Below are 22,753 nucleotides of genomic sequence, written 5' to 3'. Positions count from 1 at the left end.
CACGCTTTACCCCATCACACGCGGCCTGCCAAATCGACAAATGTAGTGCACTGATTTATATTGCTGGGTGGACAGAGGTGGGAGGGGAGAGGTTTCAGAATCTTGCCCGTTGTGTTAACTGCCGCGCCCGGAGGTTGAACTGGCCACCTCTGCATTTCCGGGTGCATTGTCCTGACCTTCGCTCCAAGGCCAGGAATTGAACTCAGGTTTCCGGATTAAGAACTGCTTCACCCCCTGTTATGCTAATCAATATAGTTGTATGTAATGATGTATTATGTAATAAATATAAGTGGGTTTGATGTAAATATTGATATTAACCCCCCCCCCTTCCTCATGCCCACGTGGGTGTACTCCGGGTGCTCCTGCTTCCTCCCACATGTATAACACACTCACTCATGGAGTCTGTGGTGCTACAATGTACAATGTAGGACCACAGAGCTCGGGCAATGGTCGCCCTCCAGTTCTTCTGGCTGACTTCCCGCACCTCTCCGGATCATTCCCACCGTCTGAGAGTAAACGAAAAGAGACCGAGGGAGCGTTGACAAAGTGACTGAGTGAGGTGCATGTGTGTGTGTGCGTGTGTGTGTGTGCGTGTGTGTGTGTGCATGTGTGTGTGCTAGTTTGCAGGGCGCGGTAGTGTAACGGTTAGCGCGCTGCACTACGAAACCGGCCACCCGAGTTCGATTCCCGATCACGGCCAACACCAGAGACGATTATCTGAACCGGTCCTCAGCTTCCCCCAGGTTGACTCAGCTTCAAATGAGTACCTGATGCGGTGTGTATTAAACATCGCCACTGGAGAGACAAAGGCAGCCGGGCGTGGTGCTGGCCACCCATCCCCTTGTGTGCAGTGCCGGTCTTCATAGGTGCTCGCGAACAGCACTTGCTCCTACAGTCTGTTAAGGCTATACAGGGGATCTTTGTCTTGTATTGCGTGGTTACCCGCCAGTGGTACATTATGTGGAAGTCATATTCGGCCCCTCAGTGAAAGATTCTGAGCCCTGTCTTTATGGAAACACAGTGCGTGCTGCGGTGTAGTCAGGAGTAATTATCACAGTCTGGGGTCTCTTATGTCTCCCTTCCTTCTCTGTTATCCTCTCACGGTTCTGTGGAGAGTGTGAAGGGAGAACATTGATACATGCGAGGCTTAATTTCTCACTTAATATTTTCCAGGTCGTCGGAAAGAATGAAGCAGACACGTGGCTAGTAGCCGCAAGGGTTGGGACATATCGTGGTGTATTATTTCATTATTATCATCATTAGACACCGAACACAACTACTCGTCTTTTAATGCCTCTGGGAAGACTTCCAGATTTCCTCGGATGAGCAGCTGCCTCGTTAAAAAAAGAAAAGAGCATGATCCTGGGAAATCCATCAGAGGTGGCAACGCTGGCTTGCTGTAGCTGTGCCTCTACGCTCCGTTACTCACTCCGCGCTGCGATAATCCGCCTGGGAAAAATGAAAATAACAGCAATAACCGGCGGTTACTTTTTTTGTTTTGTTTAATACTCCCGTTAAAGTGAAAGGGGTCACACTCGGACCACGGACATTTCACTCGCGACGTGTTTGGGTCACGCGTCCGAATTGCCCGGTCACCTTTTTCGGGCGACTGTGCTCAGAGCCGTCCCCTCGGCGGGTCGACTGCCCTGGGCCCCGCAAAAAAAAACATTTTGGGGGGGGGAGGGGCGGTGTCAGTTTGAAGGCATCGATGGAGAGCGGGTGGGGAGGGGGGGGGGCACGCGGTGGGGTTGGCCTCGGGCCCAGCACCACCACTCCGCTATGGACGGCCCTGACTGCTGAGAGGGATGTGGATTTCAGCCCTCCGAAGACGCGAAACTTATCGTATCGGCCGATGAAAGAAAAGCTTTTAAATGTGGGTGCTGGGGCATGGGGAGGAATGGGTAGGGGAGAACCTGCAAATTCTGTTTTCTCAATTCAGCCGCTAATTATCTCCAGCAAGCGCGCAGCGGTGCGGGCACACACACACACACCGCGCTGAATAATTCACGCGGCTCTTTGGTTTATTGTTTTTTGTTGAGGTTATATAAATTAATAATCGCCTAAATAAAATGCACAAAGCGTCGCGCGCTTCCTCTTTTATTTATTTCTTGCACCCCTCCCCCCCCGCTCCCCCCCCCATCGTCGCCATCGCCGCCGCGTTGAGCTTCTGCGCTGAGCGAGCGGCTAAGTGTCGCGCGTCTCCGTTAGATTTGACTCGCGGGTATCTTGAAATATTCCCCAATTGCGCTAGTTGCAAGCGGCGGTGGCAGAATGCAACGAAAAAAAAAATCCTTGCGGAGCTTTAATAAGAGGCGGACATATCCCCTACAATTGTTCATGATTCTTTTTGCAGCGCTGTTTATTGCCCAGGGTTACATCGTTATTTATATATATATTATATCTGGGGGTTGGGATAGAGGAGGGGGTGGACGGAAATTTAAAAAAAAAACTCACTCACAGGTGTTAACAAAGATTTCCCATGAATATTTGAATTAATGAATTCAAATTAGCGCTGCCAGCTACGCACGAACGCCTCTGGGACCGCGATTCTGCGCGGGCAACGCGCCCTGGCAGGAGCCGTAAAGGGAGGCTGCTGCTGGCGATGGGCTTAATCGCTCGCTTGTAACAGGACCTGTGGGGGCACCCTTTCGTGTTTTCCTTTTCGGGTCCAAACACCTGTTAGCCCACTTGTTCGGGACGCCGCCGCCCGGCCCGTGTTGGCAACGGTTTTGGGCACCTGTCTTGCGATCCCGCAGCTCACTCAGCCGATTGATTGATTGATTGATCGGCAGGTCGCCACGCGTGGTGAGGTGGAGTGCGGGACTCCCCCGCCTCTCTTCCGACGTGTCCTTCCAGCATGGAAGAGAAGGGGCAAATGGCGGCAGTGGCTTGAGCAGGCATTTGCAGGGCTTCACCTTTATCTTCACCCCCATCTCATCAGCACAGCCTCACGATATCCTGATCAGGGCTGGATTCACTTTGATGGGGGGGGGGGGGGGCAAAGGACTGTTTATATATTTATTTATTTGGGGGGGACATCTTTATATGTTCAGCTCCATCCCTTGACTGTTTCACAACCACCCGTGCCCAACGATGCCATCGCTCCGTTGTTATTGACCTACGTTTTCCCGATTTAGTTTTTTGTTAGATTGGATGCACGCATCATAGTGCTAACAATCAACAACAAAAAATCAACTGAAGTATTTTCATTTTTGGCACATCACCGGTAGTAACGCACATGGTTACGCGATGGCTTTAACTGTCAAATTAACGATAGGTGTTACCATCGCGGCAACCATTATATGTTAACACTGATCTATTGGCCGATAACACCTTAACATATCGAGAACCTTAATATATAACACCTTAATATATAGAGGACCTCAATATGACACGGGAGAGCTTGGGAAAGGCGGGATTTGGTGCCGGCTCACCGCCAGGTTGCTGACTTCGCCGTTAGCCAGAATCAGAATCTGTATCGAGATTGCAGGAGGAATCCGATGAGTTACAAAGCTATTTTTTCACAGATGTCCAGTCCGGGGGCACGTGGTGAGAGAGAGATTCTGGTTCCTTGAGCCTCTTTGGTGGTTCTCAGAGAGTGCGAGCGATTACTCTGCAGCGCCGCTACAAGTTAAAATTATTATAGAGCGGTGTTTTTTTTTTGCGGGCCACCTGAATATTTAAAGCCCCAGACTGCTGCCCCTTAGAGCCCTCTCTCCTAATCCGAGGCCTGATCCTTATGTTACATTCATTTACGGTTCTCCCCATAGACTTGTATGGAGAGAAAAAAAAACATATATAAGTGACTAATGAAACATACTGGAATAAAATGTGTACCCAATTGTCATAGGGATTGTTTTTCTTCACGAATCATCATCGGTGATGATTAATTCAATGCCAGATGATGAAGGTCAGTGATTGGAAAGTCATAAATGTTAGCCATTAGGGAGAAAGATATAATCATTATAACCATACTTCACATGTTAACAGTCGTTTGTTAACCCTCTGCAGGACGAAGGAACGGCCTTCCCACTCCATGGAGTTATTGTGGTTATTTTACAATACTTCACCATGCCAGTCAGCTCAGTTACCATGCGCCACTGATGTTGGCCATGACCGGGAATTCAATAGAAAGCCATGGCCATCAATCCGAATCACCAGGTTCATAGAGCAGCGCGTTAATCACTGCACCACCGCTCCATCTCAAGGATTATACTAATATGTAAAAACATAAAATCCGAGTTAAACTGTACAATGTAATCGTATTGTGCAAATGTGTTTGCTATAAAAAAAGGACCATTGCCCGAAATGCCACCTATTTTTTTTTTCACTTTCAAAGCTACAGTGTTAGTTACTAAATGTGTTTGAGTTTTTCGTGAAATTGTTTGACAGTGAAATTGTTTGGACACACACGGTAAATTTGCATTGTATGCCATGGACATAAAACGCAATCTCTAACCGTAGCTGAACATTCAAACAGACAATTTTCATTCTTTATAAATTATCGTCTGCATGCTTCGTTATGGTTTATATCTGTGCAGACAGCTGTTAAATAATAAACATGCATTTGAGTCAGTTTATAAATTTTAAGTGGCCGGAACATTTAATCACATTCCTAGAATTAAATTGAATTTAACTTATATCTCCAAAGAAATATGAAACCCCCGGCATTGGGCAATGGATGTACATACCATGTAATTGAATAAAATATAAAACAATTATTTTCAGGCTTTTTTTGTAGTAATAATAATACAAGTTTTGGAGAATTTGTTTTACTTTCCTCATTCCGCGGCTTATGCGAATAGCCTGGAAACACCGCCACAAAGTAACGTGGCAATACCGCCACAAAGTAACGTGGCAATACCCCCACATAGTAACGTGGCAATACCACCACAAAGTAACGTGGCAATACCGCCACAAAGTAACGTGGCAATACCGCCACGTAGTAACGTGGCAATACCGCCATGTAGTAACGTGGCAGTTCCGGCACGTAGTAACGTGGCAATACCACCACGTAGTAACGTGGCAATGCCGCCATGTAGTAACGTGGCAATACCGCCACGTAGTAACGTGGCAATACCACCACAAAGTAACGTGGCAATACCGCCACGTAGTAACGTGGCAATACCGCCACATAGTAACGTGGCAATGCCACCACGTAGTAACGTGGCAATACCGCCACATAGTAACGTGGCAATACCGCCACGTAGTAACGTGGCAATACCACCACAAAGTAACGTGGCAATACCGCCACGTAGTAACGTGGCAATACCGCCACATAGTAACGTGGCAATACCGCCACATAGTAACGTGGCAATACCACCACAAAGTAACGTGGCAATACCGCCACGTAGTAACCTGGCAATACCGCCACGTAGTAACGTGGCAATACCGCCACGTAGTAACGTGGCAATACCGCCACATAGTAACGTGGCAATGCCACCACGTAGTAACGTGGCAATACCGCCACATAGTAACGTGGCAATACCGCCACGTAGTAACGTGGCAATACCACCACAAAGTAACGTGGCAATACCGCCACGTAGTAACGTGGCAATACCGCCACATAGTAACGTGGCAATACCGCCACATAGTAACGTGGCAATACCACCACAAAGTAACGTGGCAATACCGCCACATAGTAACGTGGCAATACCGCCACGTAGTAACGTGGCAATACCACCACAAAGTAACGTGGCAATACCGCCACGTAGTAACGTGGCAATACCGCCACATAGTAACGTGGCAATACCGCCACATAGTAACGTGGCAATACCACCACAAAGTAACGTGGCAATACCGCCACGTAGTAACCTGGCAATACCGCCACGTAGTAACCTGGCAATACCACCACGTAGTAACGTGGCAATGCCGCCATGTAGTAACGTGGCAATACCGCCACATAGTAACGTGGCAATACCGCCACATAGTAATGTGGCAATACCACCACGTAGTAACGTGGCAATACCGCCACATAGTAACGTGGCAATACCGCCACATAGTAACGTGGCAATACTGCCACATAGTAACGTGGCAATACACCACCACGTAGTAACGTGGCAATACCGCCACGTAGTAACGTGGCAATACCACCACATAGTAACGTGGCAATACACCACCACGTAGTAACGTGGCAATACCGCCACATAGTAACGTGGCAATACTGCCACATAGTAACGTGGCAATACACCACCACGTAGTAACGTGGCAATACCGCCACATAGTAACGTGGCAATACCACCACGTAGTAACGTGGCAATACCGCCACATAGTAACGTGGCAATACCGCCACGTAGTAACGTGGCAATACCGCCACGTAGTAACGTGGCAATACCGCCACATAGTAACGTGGCAATACCGCCACATAGTAACGTGGCAATACCACCACGTAGTAACGTGGCAATACCGCCACATAGTAACGTGGCAATACCACCACGTAGTAACGTGGCAATACCGCCACATAGTAACGTGGCAATACCACCACGTAGTAACGTGGCAATACCGCCACGTAGTAACGTGGCAATACCGCCACATAGTAACGTGGCAATACCGCCACGTAGTAACGTGGCAATACCACCACGTAGTAACCTGGCAATACCGCCACATAGTAACGTGGCAATACCGCCACATAGTAACGTGGCAATACCGCCACATAGTAACGTGGCAATACCACCACGTAGTAACCTGGCAATACCGCCACATAGTAACGTGGCAATACACCACCACGTAGTAACGTGGCAATACCGCCACATAGTAACGTGGCAATACACCACCACGTAGTAACGTGGCAATACCGCCACGTAGTAACCTGGCAATACCGCCACGTAGTAACGTGGCAGTTCTGGCACGTAGTAACACGCATCGTCGTGAGAAGTGTTAAACACACAATAGGAAATCAATGGGTGCACCAAACCAGCCAGTCTCCTCCGCCACACGGCCCGGCATAACTTTTTCATTTGCTGGCATGGTGAAAGTAGTTTTTTTTTATTTGTTTTTTTTTAAGTGATTCGTTCATCTTTCCTACACTTTGCACTGCTATCGTGTCTTTTGTATTGTGTTTGTTCTCATTTCGATGTTCTGCCTCCGCGCCCCTTCTGGACATCTGTGAAAAAGAGCTTTACAGCTCATCTGATTCCTCCTCCGGTGTCAATAAATATTCCGACAACTTGTCGGTGGCTAGACCGTCGCAGCTTCCGCCGGCTGCCGTCACGTCCGCCTCGGGCCGGCGAGCGTGCGAGGAGGCACATTTACTTGCTCCGCTCGAGTTTTTTTGCCAACAGGCGGTGCGGTCCCGGGAAAACAAAAATAAATATACATACACATCACGTGATAAGCCACATTGACCCCCTCCCTCCGTGCCGGTGGGCACGTGCTCGGCAGGGGCGCGTTGAAGCGACCTCGGGCTGGTTGGCATCAAAACAGATTATCTTATTCCAGCCACTTATCCCTCCCCACCCCCCATCGTCCGTTCCTATTTAAACAAAAAAAAGCGCTCGTAGCCCCGCGAGCACCAGCGCCGTTCGTCTGGGCCGTGAAAACAATTTAAGAGGCGGGAAGGTCCGCCTCGTAGTTGTTGTTGTTGTTGTTATTGATTGCGTAATATTAGCTGGGATGAGCTTTTTTTTTAATCGGCGCCGCAAATTTATGAAGGTCTGGCGGCCAAATTGTTTAAGCTGAGACGGATGATGCCATTCCGTGAAATATTTCAAGTTTTTTTTTTTTAATACCCATACGTTACATTTATCTTTATTGTAGTGGTCTTATTGACGTCGGAGACTGATCATTGGAGGCAACACGTATTTATTACAGACGCTTCGATCACAGTGGCGAATCTGATACTTGAAGAGGTAACGGCCTCTTCGCCCGTACTCTACAGAGGGAACGTTCCCCGAGCTTTAGCCCACGCTAGCTCCCTACTTCCCTCTACCCTGGTCCTCTCTCAGGAGGCTATCTGACCTGGCCCAGCTTCGGCGCAGGTCCCGACCACCAGCCACACGAGTCCGGCCCTCAGAAGGAGATCGGCCCTCGCCGCTCTGGTGTCACACCCCCTGGCTTGCTGTGCCCGGCCCTCAGAAGGACAGCGGGTCTAAGGAGTTCCAGGGTCTGGCTAGTCGATCTTCTCTCTTCACTGGCTCTTCATCTTGCTTGAGTCGAACTCACTCTCAGCTCCCCGGGTCCCAGCTTTTATACTGTCCCTCACTGAGGGGTGGGGCTGGGAGGGATCACAGCGTCCCCCACAGCCCCCCAGGGTGGTGGCCGTAGCGGACGTGGTTGTGGCCACCGCCGCCTTACAACCGCGTGTCACCCTCCCGTAACACCTCTACATTATTATTGTTATTGAAAAGCCAAAGCGCAAATGTGTTCGGGGAAAGTTGATTCAGCTGATTGATTCTCATTGTTAAACTTTCGCTTTGTTGTTCATCTCTCCATTGTTGTTGAAATCCCATTTAATTAAAGACACGGTATTAGGTGGAGTGTCGGGGATTATTTTTTTCCGTTAACTATTAAACACCCTGCCGATATGAATGCGTACGGTGGTGCAGCAGCTTAAGCCCAATTCGCTAAGAAACTCGACAAACATGAGTTTGACTCCCATCCACGGCTAACAACAGTGGTGAGGGATATCCGAACTGGCACTGGGCTCCCTCTCTGTTCGTGATGACCGGCGTGGTGAAGTATGGACAAACAACCTCCGCCATGAAGATGTCACGGCGTAGTGGAAGACCGAATCCGCCAGTGGATTGACAAAGCGCCGCATGCCGTTATGATCAAATATATTCTCAGTTCGAGACTTTCACAATCTATTACGTTTATTTGTTTTTTTTTTCAAATAGAAAGGCCTCTCGGTGCCACGTCTAGGCCTAGAGTCAAATGCCACCGCCAGTAAACTGATTCCTCAAAACGTGTGTGTGTGTGTGTGCTCTTGGAAGGGCTGCTGCCACAGGGACATAGCGGTCAGCGCACCGGACTTACAATCCAGAGGTGGCCCGGCTCGATTCGGACTCCTAGTTGAAGCAATGGGGCACGTTTTCTTAAACACCTCCCCCATATCCCCCACCTCCGGCCAGCCTTTTTCCTCCTAAAAGTGAACAGCTGTAATCGGCAAGGTGTACGTGAGGTGGGGTAAAGTGGAAGAGTAGGCCTAAAAAACTAAAAATATTAAATTGTACCTGGTAAGACTCCACTAAAGTTATATAGTCCTTTTTTCAGAAGCGACATGGCTGTCACAAATGATCGCTCAGTAAAGTGGATTATCACGTGGAAAATTCGGGCAGCCAATTATTCTAAATGCATGTTGATTTTTAATGTGGAGGCAAAAACCGGAGGGCTCGGAGAAAAATCCATGCGACCATTGGGAGAGAGACACGCACACTCCAAATATACAGCAGCAGGCGTCAGGGTCGGGATCGAATCCACGACCTACTGCATACCAGGCGAGAGAGTTAACATCTCTCGCCACCGCGGCGCCTCTGAGGGGCTCTCTAGATCTCCCTCTCATAGAGGCCCTTCCGCCGGCAGTGGCTTGAGCCACGCAATTGCAGGGCTGCGCCTTTACCTTGTTCGTATCGAAGCGACCCCACGCTTGATCGTGAAGCGCATTACGCAACGCGTGAACTCTTGTTCAGTTCACCACTGCTGTTATCTTGCAACAGCGTTCCAAGTATCGGGCCAGCAACGTGCAGGGCAGAGTTGATTTTTTTGAAGTGCCTTCCAAATTCTAGCGGGTGCAGGGATTTTGTTTTCAATTCACTCTTGGACCCGTTGCTCATGGACACCCATCGGAGAAATGACCAGCGACGACGATGGTCGTGTGCAGAAGGTTAAAATCGAGTAATTGTTCAAGTGCAGCCCTGCAATTTCTTGCTCACGAACACCGCTGGCTGGAAGAGCCTCCACACTCGAGGGTGCTCTTAGGGAACCTCTCACCACGTGTTTTTTTTTCTTTGGCCTTCTCTTCCAACCCTGGCCAAGATACCTTGGAAGCGGTGGGGAGCACCTACACTTCACCCCGCCGCATGTGACCTGCCTATCGACTAATCGCAGCGCGCCCGTTTAGAATGGTCGGTGGACAGAAGCGGTCGTGATGGGTCAGGGTGGAGGGTGGGTATTTAAGAAACTGGATCCATTGTTTCAACTTCCGTGCCGGGAGATTGAATCTAATTGTTGACCTAGAGATTGAATCCCAGTGAGCTAACCATTGCGCCAAGTCGAATTGTGTCCCCGTGTCAACGTCAATTTTATACGTTCCGATCTACATCCCATTGTCCATCCACTGTTGGAGAACAGCCTCCCCACATCCCGCGATGATCACGGCGGTTGTTTGACCATACTTCACCATCCACGTCAGTTGCGGGTTAGTGAAAGGTGGGACGGGGGGGGGGGTGTTACCAAATGTCACGTATAATTCCCCAACGATGTCAGCCGTGGGCGAGAATCGAACTCAGGTCGCACGGTCCGTATGTATGCATGTTGAATTTATTTTCGCATCGTACGTAGCCTACCTAAGGCGCGTGGCGAAGGACAACAAACTAAACACAAAAAAGGAGTTCTTCAAAGATAAATGATTGTGAATCTCGATTTAAAAGTACACAGCTCCAATTGCCTTCCTAATGTCGGAAGGAAGTGCTTTCCAGACGGCCGCAGAAGCGCATCTCAAAGCCCCGCGCGATACCGTGACCAGGGTGTTTTTGTTCAATGGTTGAGCCAAAAGCTGCCGCTGCTACGATGATGACCGGAATTCGCGCGCGTTGGTTTGGTGCTGTGCGCTGACCTTTGCACCCACTGGTTTTGCCCACCGGTGGTGTTGCTCAACGACAGTTGTGGAGGATTGTATCGCTAACGGATCGGCGACTCTTGGCAGCTATTCTCAATCGTCGTGCCCTATGCAACGGTCACAGATACTGTAAGTCTAATCAAGGACAGAGTCAGTGACTTCTGCAGCCAATTTAAAACTCTACACGACTGTGCTTTGTTCTCACAATCTGTTTTTTTTTATATCTGATTTGGCAATCGGAACATGATCTGGTGTTGATCAGCTCACATTGTAAGCCAAGCTTTGTTCCGTCTGTTTACGCCAGTTCGATTGTTACTGTTTTTTTTTTGCTGTGGGAGGGTGCTCGACTTAACAATCAGAGGTCAACGCAGCGCATTACCAGCCTCATGCTTGATAAAATAAGTACCACTTTGTATGGAAGGTCAAGAGTTTTTGGACTGGTTCCCCCAATTGAGGGTGGCCCAAAAGTGAGGCTGCAATAGAGCTATTTCATTTATTTAAACACTGGCATTAAAACTTTTGTATTGTTTATTCTTTCACTTAATATTGCATCTATTATCATAATTATTATCTACTTTTATTCTTCCCGTGGGGTTACCCCAAAACCACCGTTTACACAACTCGATCAAGGACGCTGAATTAATTGAGACAACGAAATACAATTAGATACACGTTGTCTTAAGGGCCGTCCATAAATGACGTCACGCACCTGGGGGGGGGGTCAGACATTTGTGACGATGTTTGACGATGGGGAGGGGGGTTTGAGAAATGTGACGTCACATCAAAATGCGCAACTTTAAATAAATATAGACAACACGTTCTGCTTAATTAAAAAGACTTTTTAATAAATGTTTTCTCCTACAACATCAGAGTGCAGCGCCAGATTAAATTACGCACTACAATGTCAATATTATATAAAAAAAATTGGGGGGGCAGAGCTTTGTGACGTCATATTTTAGGGGGGGTCTGACTTTTTGTGACACCGTGCGACGAATTGGGGGGGGGGGGTGGGGGTAAAAAATCGTCCAAAATCGCGTAACGTCATTTATGGACTGCCCCCAATGTATGATTTGTATGTAACCGGCTCGCCCTATCCCTATCCTCCCGTGACCGTAACGAGGGAACAGGCCGGTTAACAAAGACAACAACAACAATAGACGAGTTCAGAGGCGATGAGTGTACAACATGCGTTGTGTTCTGCACTCCTCTTGAGGATCGAGTGACTCCACCACCAAGGGACACCAGAGGGTTGTGGAACGGCAACTCTTTATTTCAAAAGTGTTCTTCTGAGGAGCATTTGTGCATCTGTAATTATGACCAGATGGACGCCAATCGACGCCACGTTAAACAAGCCCTCACTGCTCAATCCCTGTGTAACAACTCGACAAGTTATATGAAGAGCCACTTAAAAAATTCCGAAATTATTTTCAAAAGATAATTCATGCATGCATTCATGTTAATGGATGCCAGTTTGAACATGTGTTAAAAAAGAATGAAATAACCCAATGTGATTTCTTAAAATAAATATGAGAAGCCTTTTGTGCCCCGACTTTTGGGCCGCCCTGAATATAACTGGCTCAGGAGCACCAAACAGAGATTGGTACACGAATCTGTCGGCATCATCATCAGCCATAGACAATCCACTGCTGAATGAAGGCCACCCCCAAGCCGCCACATCTCGTGATCCTGCCATTTGACCGATCCACCCAGCGCTGGCAAGCGAACGGATTCCATCGCTACATCTCTCTCGCTGGACGTGCTGCAGGACGCATTCCGTCCCCTTGGCTGCCACTCCGCTATTATCCCTCGCCATAGGCCCTCTAGCCGAGACGCGTTCTGTCACGGCGGGTTCTGATCTCCCGATTAGTGAAACGGGTCCCAGCTAATTGGTTTTAATTTAACGTTATTTATTATTAAAAGCCACGCGACGTGACTCAGGTGGTTCGCGTTTCTGCGTTACGAATCCGGCACACCCAGCTTAATTGTCGGCCCTAGCTAACAGGGGGAGAGTCGAGTGTCATCTGAAATGGCTGCGGGTGCCTCCTATATCGACGTGAACTTGACCAGCGTGGTGAAGTATGGTCAAACGTACAACCGCCGTGACCTACGCTGCATAGGGAGGCAGTCGCCCAGCCAGTGGGTTGACACAGGACCGTGAATCATTTTAATTCAAATCCAATCTCAATCCATCAGGATTGAAATTAACTGATCCAGATCAGAATCATATTAATGTTCCCATATGAAACCACGTGATCGGTAGCGTCACCACCTCCCGAGATAATGTGGAAATAAGAAGAGTTAATATATCACAATACTGCAAGAGGGGAGAGCTACGTAAGAGCACATTGTCCGGGAGCGAAGCATCGTTATGCAACTGACACATTGGAACTGTAATGTATTAAAGATTTCCCAGGATCCCAGGAGAGTTGCCTCGAGGAAAAGGACATCCTGGGAAAAACCAGGGCAGTTGTAAACCGTGGTGATTGTATCCAATTACGAATGAACTGCGATCCCCGCTATTTACATACATTTATCAATACGAAAGGGCAGGCGGATTCCCAAAGTATCATAACCCCCGCGGATCATAACCTCGCGTATTTCTAATTGGAAGGGTTATCGCCCTGCATAGGAGAATTTGTGCCGGGCCCACGGAAATGTTCAGCCAAGCATAGACCGCTTTCGATCGCCGGGAGGAATTCGTTTCTCGAATGTTCCAATGGTGGTGGTGGTGGTGGCGGCGTGTGGTGAATCCGGAGGTGGCCAGGGCATCGTGGCGCACAATACCCGATTGAGAATTGACCCTGGAGGGGGTGACTCGTGTGAAAATAATGAGTTGCATATCAATGTCTAATATTTTAAATTTCTTGCGAACGAGCTTGCAGACAGATAATCAATTTGCTGTAGCCTTTTAAAAATATTTTATTTCGCTAATTGCAACCCGTAAGCAGGGGGTATGGGGGGGGGAGAAAGAAAAAAACTATATTTGAAAAACAGAGGAGCCTAAGATCATTTTTGGGGAAATAATTAAAACTTTGTTTGCACGTTACATTTTTCAAGGTCCAATTAAATCATACGGTAGAAACCACGGCAGAGATTTGGCTGAAAATAATCTTACAGTGCCTTCCTATCAATGAATTTCAGCCCCATATTCGTAGTAAAACAGACCCCATTACAGTGAAGCCACTCAAATAAATGAATGTTCCTTAAACCAACCTATAACTGTTAGCTATGATAATTACTTTTGTGCGCTAATAAATTGTGTCATTTTTCTTTCAGCAGAAATTATGCAAACAAAAATAGTCGTTGAGCAGTTCTGTTAGTGGCCAGTGAATACAATTCCACATGCCTATGGCCGTGATGCTTTACTGGGTAAACACGTGTAATAGTTATAATAATTAATTGTTTTTGAGATAGCACCCAATAAACCGGGACATCTCAGAGCACTTTACATGTCACCTCAAACATTTTAAAGGGCAGCCCCTAGCGCCAGCCACCCCTTGCACAGCACAAGGCAACATGGCGACCGGCCAGAAAGCGGGCATCAGAAAACGGGCATGGGTCTGCCAGTAGGAGGGAAGGCGGGGTGGGCGATGACTTCTGTTGCTGCTGTGTGTGATCCCAAGCTGAGTTCCATAATCTACAATCGCCCCAATCGAGCCTAAATATAAAGTGCACCACAGCAGCTTGCCCTGCCCACTGTGTGACCTTGACCACTGAACAAAATCAAAATCTGTATTTTGCGTATGCACGTTGAACGTCTTCCACGCCGCACGTAGCCGACCGTCCCAAATTATCGTGGAGAACATTAAAATCCGATGAGCTAAGAAGCTCGTTCTTCACAAACGCCCGCCGCCCTCTGCCCACCCGCGCCGCGCGCAGATCCCGCAGATCAGCTACGCGTCGACGGCACCCGAGCTGAGCGACAACAACCGCTACGACTACTTCTCGCGCGTCGTGCCGCCCGACTCCTACCAAGCGCAGACCATGGTGGACGTGGTGAAGGCGCTGGGCTGGAACTACGTGTCGACGCTCGCCTCCGAGGGCAACTACGGCGAGAGCGGCGTCGAAGCGTTCATCCACTCGTCGCGCGAGACGGGTGAGAGGCAACCCCACCCCCTCCTACCCCTGGGCCACGTTGTCATCTGTCACGGTCTCGCGATGAAATGAACCACCCAGCGGCTGCACGCGCGAGTTTGTTCTCATCGTCGCTGCATCTAAAACTAAACTACGAACCATTTTTTTGTTTTGCAGTTTACCAAGTAAGGCACCAATGAGCTACGGTGGCAATTTTTTTTTCATGATAGCTCAAGGAAGTGGCTTATCATCGCTTTGGAAATTTATCGCAGCAGCCAAATACTCGAACACGCGGGTTGATTCTCAACGTGGAAGGGAAAAAAAACAGTATCGACCCGGATAAAAATCCACGTCACCACCAAGGAGAGAGAAAGACGTGCAAACTCCAGATATCCTCCTGCATACCAGGCAAGGGAGTTAACATCTCGCCACCACAGCACATAACGTGAAGCCTGAGATAGGTCACGTGGCTTTAGTTAAATTTTAATGCCAAACGTTGTTATCTTTAACGGTCTTGCCACTCGGCCAGAAATACCACGCACTTTACAAACTTGTTTTCACGCGGCCCGATGTATCGATAGAACTCTGACGGGTAAAGATGTTCACCGGTGCGGGCTTCAGACTTCTTTACACTGAGTTCAACACCCAGTCCTCAAAATTGCGTAAATTGAAGTTCTTTCGGTAAAGTAACTTAGGTATAAAATAAAATAAATCACGAAGCTTCGGGCGCAACACACAAGCGTCTGTCATCAGGTGGGAAAGCATGGTCTGCTGCTGAGGCAGACTGTTTTAAAAGGTTTGAAATGGGTGTAGCCCAAGGGTCATAAAGAAGTGGCCAGGGCTAATGTTACATAAATTTGTTGAACTTATTTCATACTGTACGTAGCCAACCATGCTAATCGTAGGTGCAATCATTTATCCGGCAATATAATAATCATAATAATATTATGATCATTACTATTTTATCCAGGAAAGCCATGCTGAGTCCAAGGACCATTTTTCAATCGAGTCCTGCGGTTATTTAAAAAAAATGTATTCAGCCAATCAACGATGAGTGTTATTGGGCAAGGAGGCAACACCTAATCCAGATGGAGATTAGCCTACTTGCCGTACTGCCCTTTACCTGGCGAGCAAGGTTATGGCACAATGTGCGTTATGCGTTGCATACATTGTCGCAATGAGAAGGCATAATGGCAGACTTTGCTTGAGCAAAGTGCACTTGAATAGCCTTGAAGCAATCTTCATTTTGAGCAATCTGAAATCAGAATATTCTCACAGAATCGTCAGAATGATGTCGCGGAAAACCCCCACGGTTCATTGCTTGTTCAGATTCGGCCATCCAGAATGCACTCCCGTCATTCGTTCACCAGTGGTCAGTCGCCTTCTCGTTACTCGTCCCTCGCTACAGTGGTTTTTATTTCCGTCAACTTCACTCATTGATTCCTCGGCCCATGTTGAGAACGCAGTCAATCAGACTGACTGTGTCGTCTTATCCACACTGTGTTCAACCACCACCAACGAAACTGCAGGTCACAACTCGCCCACTCATTCACCCACTCAGTCACTCGCCCACGCACCCACTCACTCATCCACACACCCACCTGCTTACTCACCCACCCAATCATGCACCTACTCTCACTCAGCCGTTCACCCAACCAGTCACTCACTCATCCACCCACCTACTCACTGACCCACCCACTCCCTCACCCAATAGCTCATTCACTCACCCACTCACTAACCCACCCACCCACTCGCTCACTCACCCATTCATTCACTCACCCACGCACTCACTCACCCACGCACTCACTCACTCACCCACCCACCTGCTCACTCACCCACCCAATCACGCACCTACTCTAACTCAGCCGTCCACCCACTCACTCATTCATCCAGCCACTCACATACCCACTCACCCATTCACTCACCTCACTGACCCACTCACTCACTCGCTCACCCAGCTACTCACTGACTCACCTACACATTCACCCTCTTCAGTCACCCACTCACTCATCCACCCATTCACAGTTACTCACCCACTCTTCTCTTTCCGATTCTTCACTCGCACTGCTCGACTTTCAAATTCCATGCCATTGCCTCCTTTCCCAAGTTCTTATAAATTTACCTTCATGAATTCAAGACATGTGTTGGCACATACAGTGAGGGAAAAAAATATTTGATCCCCTGCTGATTTTGTACGTTTGCCCACTGAAAAAGAAATGATCAGTCTATAATTTTAATGGTAGATTTATTTGAACAGTGAGAGACAGAATAACAACAAAAAATCCAGAAAAACGCATGTCAAAAATGTTATAAATTGATTTGAATTTTAATGAGGAAAATAAGTATTTGACCCCTCTGCAAAACATGACTTAGTACTTGGTGGCAAAACCCTTGGTGGCAATCACAGAGGTCAGACGTTTCTTGTAGTTGGCCACCAGGTTTGCACACATCTCAGAAGGGATTTTGTCCCACTCCTCTTTGCAGATTTTCTCCAAGTCATTAAGGTTTCAAGGCTGACGTATGGCAACTCGAACCTTCAGCTCCCTCCACAGATTTTCTATGGGATTAAGGTCTGGAGACTGGCTAGGCCACTCCAGGACCTTAATGTGCTTCTTTTTGAGCCACTCCTTTGTTGCCTTGGCCGTGTGTTTTGGGTCATTGTCATGCTGGAATACCCATCCACGACCCATTTTCAATGCCCATGTTTGACGGTGGGGATGGTGTTCTTGGGGTCATAGGCAGCATTCCTCCTCCTCCGAACACGGCGAGTTGAGTTGATGCCAAAGAGCTCCATTTTGGTCTCATCTGACTACAACACTTTCACCCAGTTGTCCTCTGAATCATTCAGATGTTCATTGGGAAACTTCAGACGGGCATGTATATGTGCTTTCTTGAGCAGGGGGACCTTGCGGGCGTTGCAGGATTTCAGTCCTTCATGGCGTAGTGTGTTACCAATTGTTTTCTTGGTGACTATGGTCCCAGCTGCCTTGAGATCATTGACAAGATCCTCCCGTGTAGTTTTCGTCTGATTCCTCACCGTTCTCATGATCATTGCAACTCCACGAGGTGAGATCTTGTATGGAGCCCCAGGCCGAGGGAGATTGACAGTTCTTTTGTGTTTCTTCCATTTGCGAATAATCGCACCAACTGTTGTCACCTTCTCACCAAACTGCTTGGCAATGGTCTTGTAGCTCATTCCAGCCTTGTGTAGGTCTACAATCTTGTCCCTGACATCCTTGGAGAGCTCTTTGGTCTTGGCCATGGTGGAGAGTTTGGAATCTGATTGATTGATTGCTTCTGTGGACAGGTGTCTTTTATACAGGTAACAAGCTGAGATTAGGAGCACTCCCTTTAAGAGTGTGCTCCTAATCTCAGCTCGTTACCTGTATAAAAGACACCTGGGAGCCAGAAATCTTTCTGATTGAGAGGGGGTCAAATACTTATTTCCCTCATTAAAATGCCAATCAATTTAGAACATTTTTGACATGCGTTTTTCTGGATTTTGTTGTTGTTATTCTGTCTCTCACTGTTCAAATAAACCTACCATTAAAATTATAGACTGCTCATTTCTTCGTCAGTGGGCAAACGTACAAAATCAGCAGGGGATCAAATACTTTTTTTTCCCTCACGGTGTCTGCTGCAACTTTAACGAGCGCCGTTTCGTTGCAATCTGCTTGGCATTTTTGGCCTCGGGGTCCTGTGTAAAAAATAAAATCACGTGATGTAAGAATGCCCAAATCACTTAAAATCAAATCGATGTGTTCCCTTGAAGGCGGCAACTTTAAAGGTTGTTCTTGCGAAAGTTAGCTCGCGCACATTACGTACCACAAATCAAACTTTGATTGGTTTGAATCACCTTGGGAGCGCCCCAACATCTCCAATTCGGGAGATGGTGGGATCCTCTCGACAATCACAGTAAGTGACGTCAAGGGTCCAAGTGACATTTGTCCTGATTTTCCTGTAAAAATATTAAATCCCAACCACCTAACAAGAAAGCAATGCACACTCAAATGTCAACCTCTTATATAGAATTTTTTTTTTTTAATTGCGGCTTTAACATTGCATGTACCCGGAAGTTATGACGTGGCTAGATATTTTAAAGGCAAATAGCTGTTTGTTTGTTTTCTTTCACACTTGCTTGTTCCCACACTCTATCCACTTCTAAGTGGGTTCTTCCCAACTCGCCGTAGCTGACTTTGAACGGCTCTGTTAGCGGCAGGGTCTCCATTAGAGGGAGCTCTGGACGGCTCCCTCCTAGTGCTCTATTGGCCTAGCCCTTCAATGCTGAACCCACACTTTACCCATCACGTGCGACCTGCCGATCAACTAACTGTGGTGCTCCCAGTTACGCTGCTCGGTGGACAGAGGTGGGGTGCTTGGGGAGCTTTAGAAACCTGTCCCGCTGTTTGTTTGTACGTCTGTTGAACTTCTACGCACTTTGAAATCTAGATTGAAAACCCATTTCTTTCTAACTGCTTTTGTGTATTTAGTTTGCCGTCCTTCTCCCGCACCTCCGATAAGCGTGGTTGGCTACGTAGGTGCGAAACAAGTTCAACATATACATACATACATTCTTACGTAACCAACCGTGCCAATCGGAGGTGGCTCGCCAGGAGATCGAAATCGAACCGGCGACCTCCGAATCACAAGCGTGGCGTGCAAACCTTTACACCGTGTTCTTTGGATATTTCGGTAAAGTCACGTCGATAGAAAAAAATCAATGTAACTAAACATTTTAAACTACTACGTTTCGATCACAATACCAGCGATCGTCATCAGGAGGAAAGCAAGCCCACCGGCTATATCACCAGAGATTCGTTCATGAAGCCATCCATATATACAGACACAGACACAATTTCAACCAAGAGAATGGGTACAAACTCAGCAATAATTGGAAGAACGTCATTAACCACTTAAAGTCTTAACTGGTTGTGATGTTTCTTTCTTGCCACCTGCCGTGTCTCTCTTAGAACTTCTCGTGGCTCACCATGGTGCTTTCCGACCACGGGGTACTTATGCCCCGCCCACTTCGTTCTGATACCAGGACGCTTGAACCACGCCCCTTTTTAAACCTTTAAAATAATTTGCCTTCAGTGGCCTTCCCCCCCATTTTTCCTCCTGATGACGATCGCTTGTGTTGTGATCAAAACGTCGAAGTTTTTAATTTTAATTTACATTTTTTTTTTCTATCTTTGTGACTTTAACCGAAAGATCCGAAGAATATGAATTCCTGCGGTCACGGAAGTTTTAAGTCAAAACTTTGCACCGTGGCTAACTTAACGTGCCATGCGTAACCACCCGCGGCTGGATGACGGCCTCCTCGCACAGTGCCAGTCACACAGGGACTGCTTGACCGTGCTTCACCACGCTTATTGGTGCGGGTAAATGAAGGGGCTTGCACTCGGACGTGGGAGAATTCAGATATTGTCGGCTCGGTGCGCTGACCGTCGTACCGCTGCTGCAGCCGCCCGCCCCCCAAGTCTGCTTGCCAAAGCATGCGGTCTCAGCGTTAACAGGCGAGGCCGCTCGTGGAAGCACAATCGGAAGGGAATGCTCCCGTCGATTTAGCGTTGTCGCCAGGAACGTGTGTACGGGCACGTGCGACACAATGAACGTCGAGAGGGTAATGATTATTATTATTCTCACCTTAGATGTGGTTTTATAATTAACCGTTCATGAGTGCGAGCCTGTTACTCAAAATCCTTTTCATCTTGCTCTTCGTGAGTTTGTATGGGGTTGTTTTTTTTTTAATAATCACGCGAGAGAATGTCATCATTACCAGCGGGGCCATTGATGAACGCATTGGTAATCTACGAGTGTGCGGCGATCCCCGTGATGGCCATTGTTTTCTTTTCTTTTTTTTTACAAAACAACAAAAGCACCCAATTTGTCTGCATTGACAAAAATCAGAGGCATACAACGGAAAATCAATGAACACGGCCAAACGTGATGATCACCGCGAGGCACGCTACTCACTCTGCGGTCTTAATAAGATGCAGCCCTCAAGTTTCTGGCTGAGCTCACTGCCGGCGGAAGGGCGTCCACCAGAGAGAGCCTCTCCAGAGCGTATTGAGGCCTTTTCTTCGATGCTGGCCTGACTTCTTTGAAGATGTGGGAGTTACGTATGTATGTTTAACTTCTTCCGCACCGTACGCAGGCAACCCTGCAAATTGGAGGTGCGGGGGAAAGGACAACAAACTAAACACAGAACGCAATTCTAAACAAATTACGTTTCAAATGTCGATGTAAAAGTGCATGGCTCTCAGTTGCTTGCTAATATCGGAAGGAATGACGATGGAGTGACCGTCTTTGTTCGATGGCGAGCCAAAAAGCCGCTGCTGCTGCGAGGATGACCAGAGTTGTGCATGCTCCTTGACAAGAACAGCAATGGTATTGTGGTTCATTTGTGGCAGGCGCTTTTTACCCCCATCACGCGCCGCTTACCGATCGACCACCTGCGGCTGTGTGACTCGTCATGCAGCCCGGATGGACAGAGGCCGGTGGATTTTAATGGTTTCATCTGCCACGCGGGGAGATGGAACTTGTGACCTGTGGTGACCTCTGCTGACCATTACGCCGTGGAAGGACGTGGACACGTTCCAATTTATTTGAATGAAAGTTATTTGGAGAGGCGGGGGGAGGGGAAGGAGAAATATCTACAGGGCAGGTAAATATGTAGATATCCTTTCATAATAATTTACAAAAATGCATCCTACTCGCAAAGAGGATACAAATGATCACGCCGTTTGTGTTTTTGCGGAATAATGCCACTGTTGACACGTGAATATGAGACTACGTCTTTAAGGGTCAAATAAGCTGCGGGTGATGGATTCCATCTCATCGTCACAGAGGGCTGCAATGAGGAGGCCGCTGTGAGGAAACAACGAGCAGATCACGGCGCCGCCTCCAGTTGCGTTGACGACGAGGAGAAACTATTTCTATTCTGGGGGTGAAAATAATAACAATTGAAGCTTTTTTTTTATTTAACCAGGTAAGGACCCCACTGTGATATGTAGTCGCTCTTGTTAAGGAGCGACCTTTCTATCAACAATGATAGCTCAAACGAAGTGGCATATCATCGAGTGGAAATTTATAGCAGCCAAATGCTCGAAACGCGTAACGTTGATTCTAAATGTTGAAAAAAAGCCCGGAGGACCAGGAGCAAAATCCACGCGACCACGGGGAGAGAGACACGCAAACTCCAAATATACAGCAGGCGGTCAGAGTCGGGATTGAACCCACGACCTCCTGTATACCAGGCGACGAAGTTGACATCTCACCACCGTGGCATCTCTATATGGATAAGCGACCATTGGATTGCAAGTCCAGAGTACTCACCATTATTGTCAAATGCAGTGGCAGCATCTCCTGGCACGGCAGTTGAAGCAACGTTGCAAGGTTCTTAAATGACCCCCCCCCCACCTCTGTATAAATGGGTACGCTATAAATTTTGACTTAAAACTTTCGTGACTGCAGGAATTCATAGTCTTTGTTTTTTTTCTGGAAAGTCACGTAGATAGAAAAACGTCGTGGGTTTTTAATTTTATTAATATTTTTATGAACTGTTTTTTTATCTACGTGACTTTACCGAAAGAACCAAAGAATATGGTCTTATTGACATCATCACGTGGATTAGGCCATTGAACATTAAACAATAACGAAGATGTGGGCATTCCCACCTCTGCAAAGATCACCTTTTGAATTGTAGACCAATTATCCTCTCTCTGGAGCTCCCTCCAGGAGAGGTCCCGCCGCCACCAGCAGCGGCGTGAGCCAGCAGTTGCAGGGCTGCGGCTCTGCATTTGAATAATTTACGGCCGTTTGTCGATCCGGGGCTGGAAAGAGGTCTCCCTCGCGCCGCACTCTTAGGGTGCTCCACATTCACGTCACGCGGTTTTTTTTATC

The 22,753-nt window shown here is 47.7% G+C and overlaps 1 protein-coding gene across 4 annotated transcripts in view; it reads left to right on the top strand.

The window, feature by feature from the left end:
• The window catches only part of LOC116951132 (metabotropic glutamate receptor 8-like), a 253,016-nt gene that overhangs the window by 78,009 nt on the left and 152,254 nt on the right, over window positions 1-22,753 (top strand). For all 4 annotated transcript variants that reach the window (XM_076073489.1, XM_032969575.2, XM_032969576.2 and 1 more), the window contains one exon: window positions 14,654-14,870. In XM_076073489.1, the coding sequence (XP_075929604.1) occupies window positions 14,759-14,870 (112 nt within the window). In that variant the 5' untranslated portion in view covers window positions 14,654-14,758. The remainder of the gene's footprint in view (window positions 1-14,653; window positions 14,871-22,753) is intronic.

Source organism: Petromyzon marinus, chromosome 42 (assembly GCF_048934315.1).
Source record: "Petromyzon marinus isolate PM22_M1 ecotype Great Lakes invasive population chromosome 42, UKy_Petmar_22M1.pri1.0, whole genome shotgun sequence".
Lineage (NCBI taxonomy): Eukaryota > Metazoa > Chordata > Hyperoartia > Petromyzontiformes > Petromyzontidae > Petromyzon > Petromyzon marinus.
The sequence above is the reverse complement of the archived record's forward strand: the minus strand, read 5'-3'. Positions and strand labels throughout refer to the sequence as shown.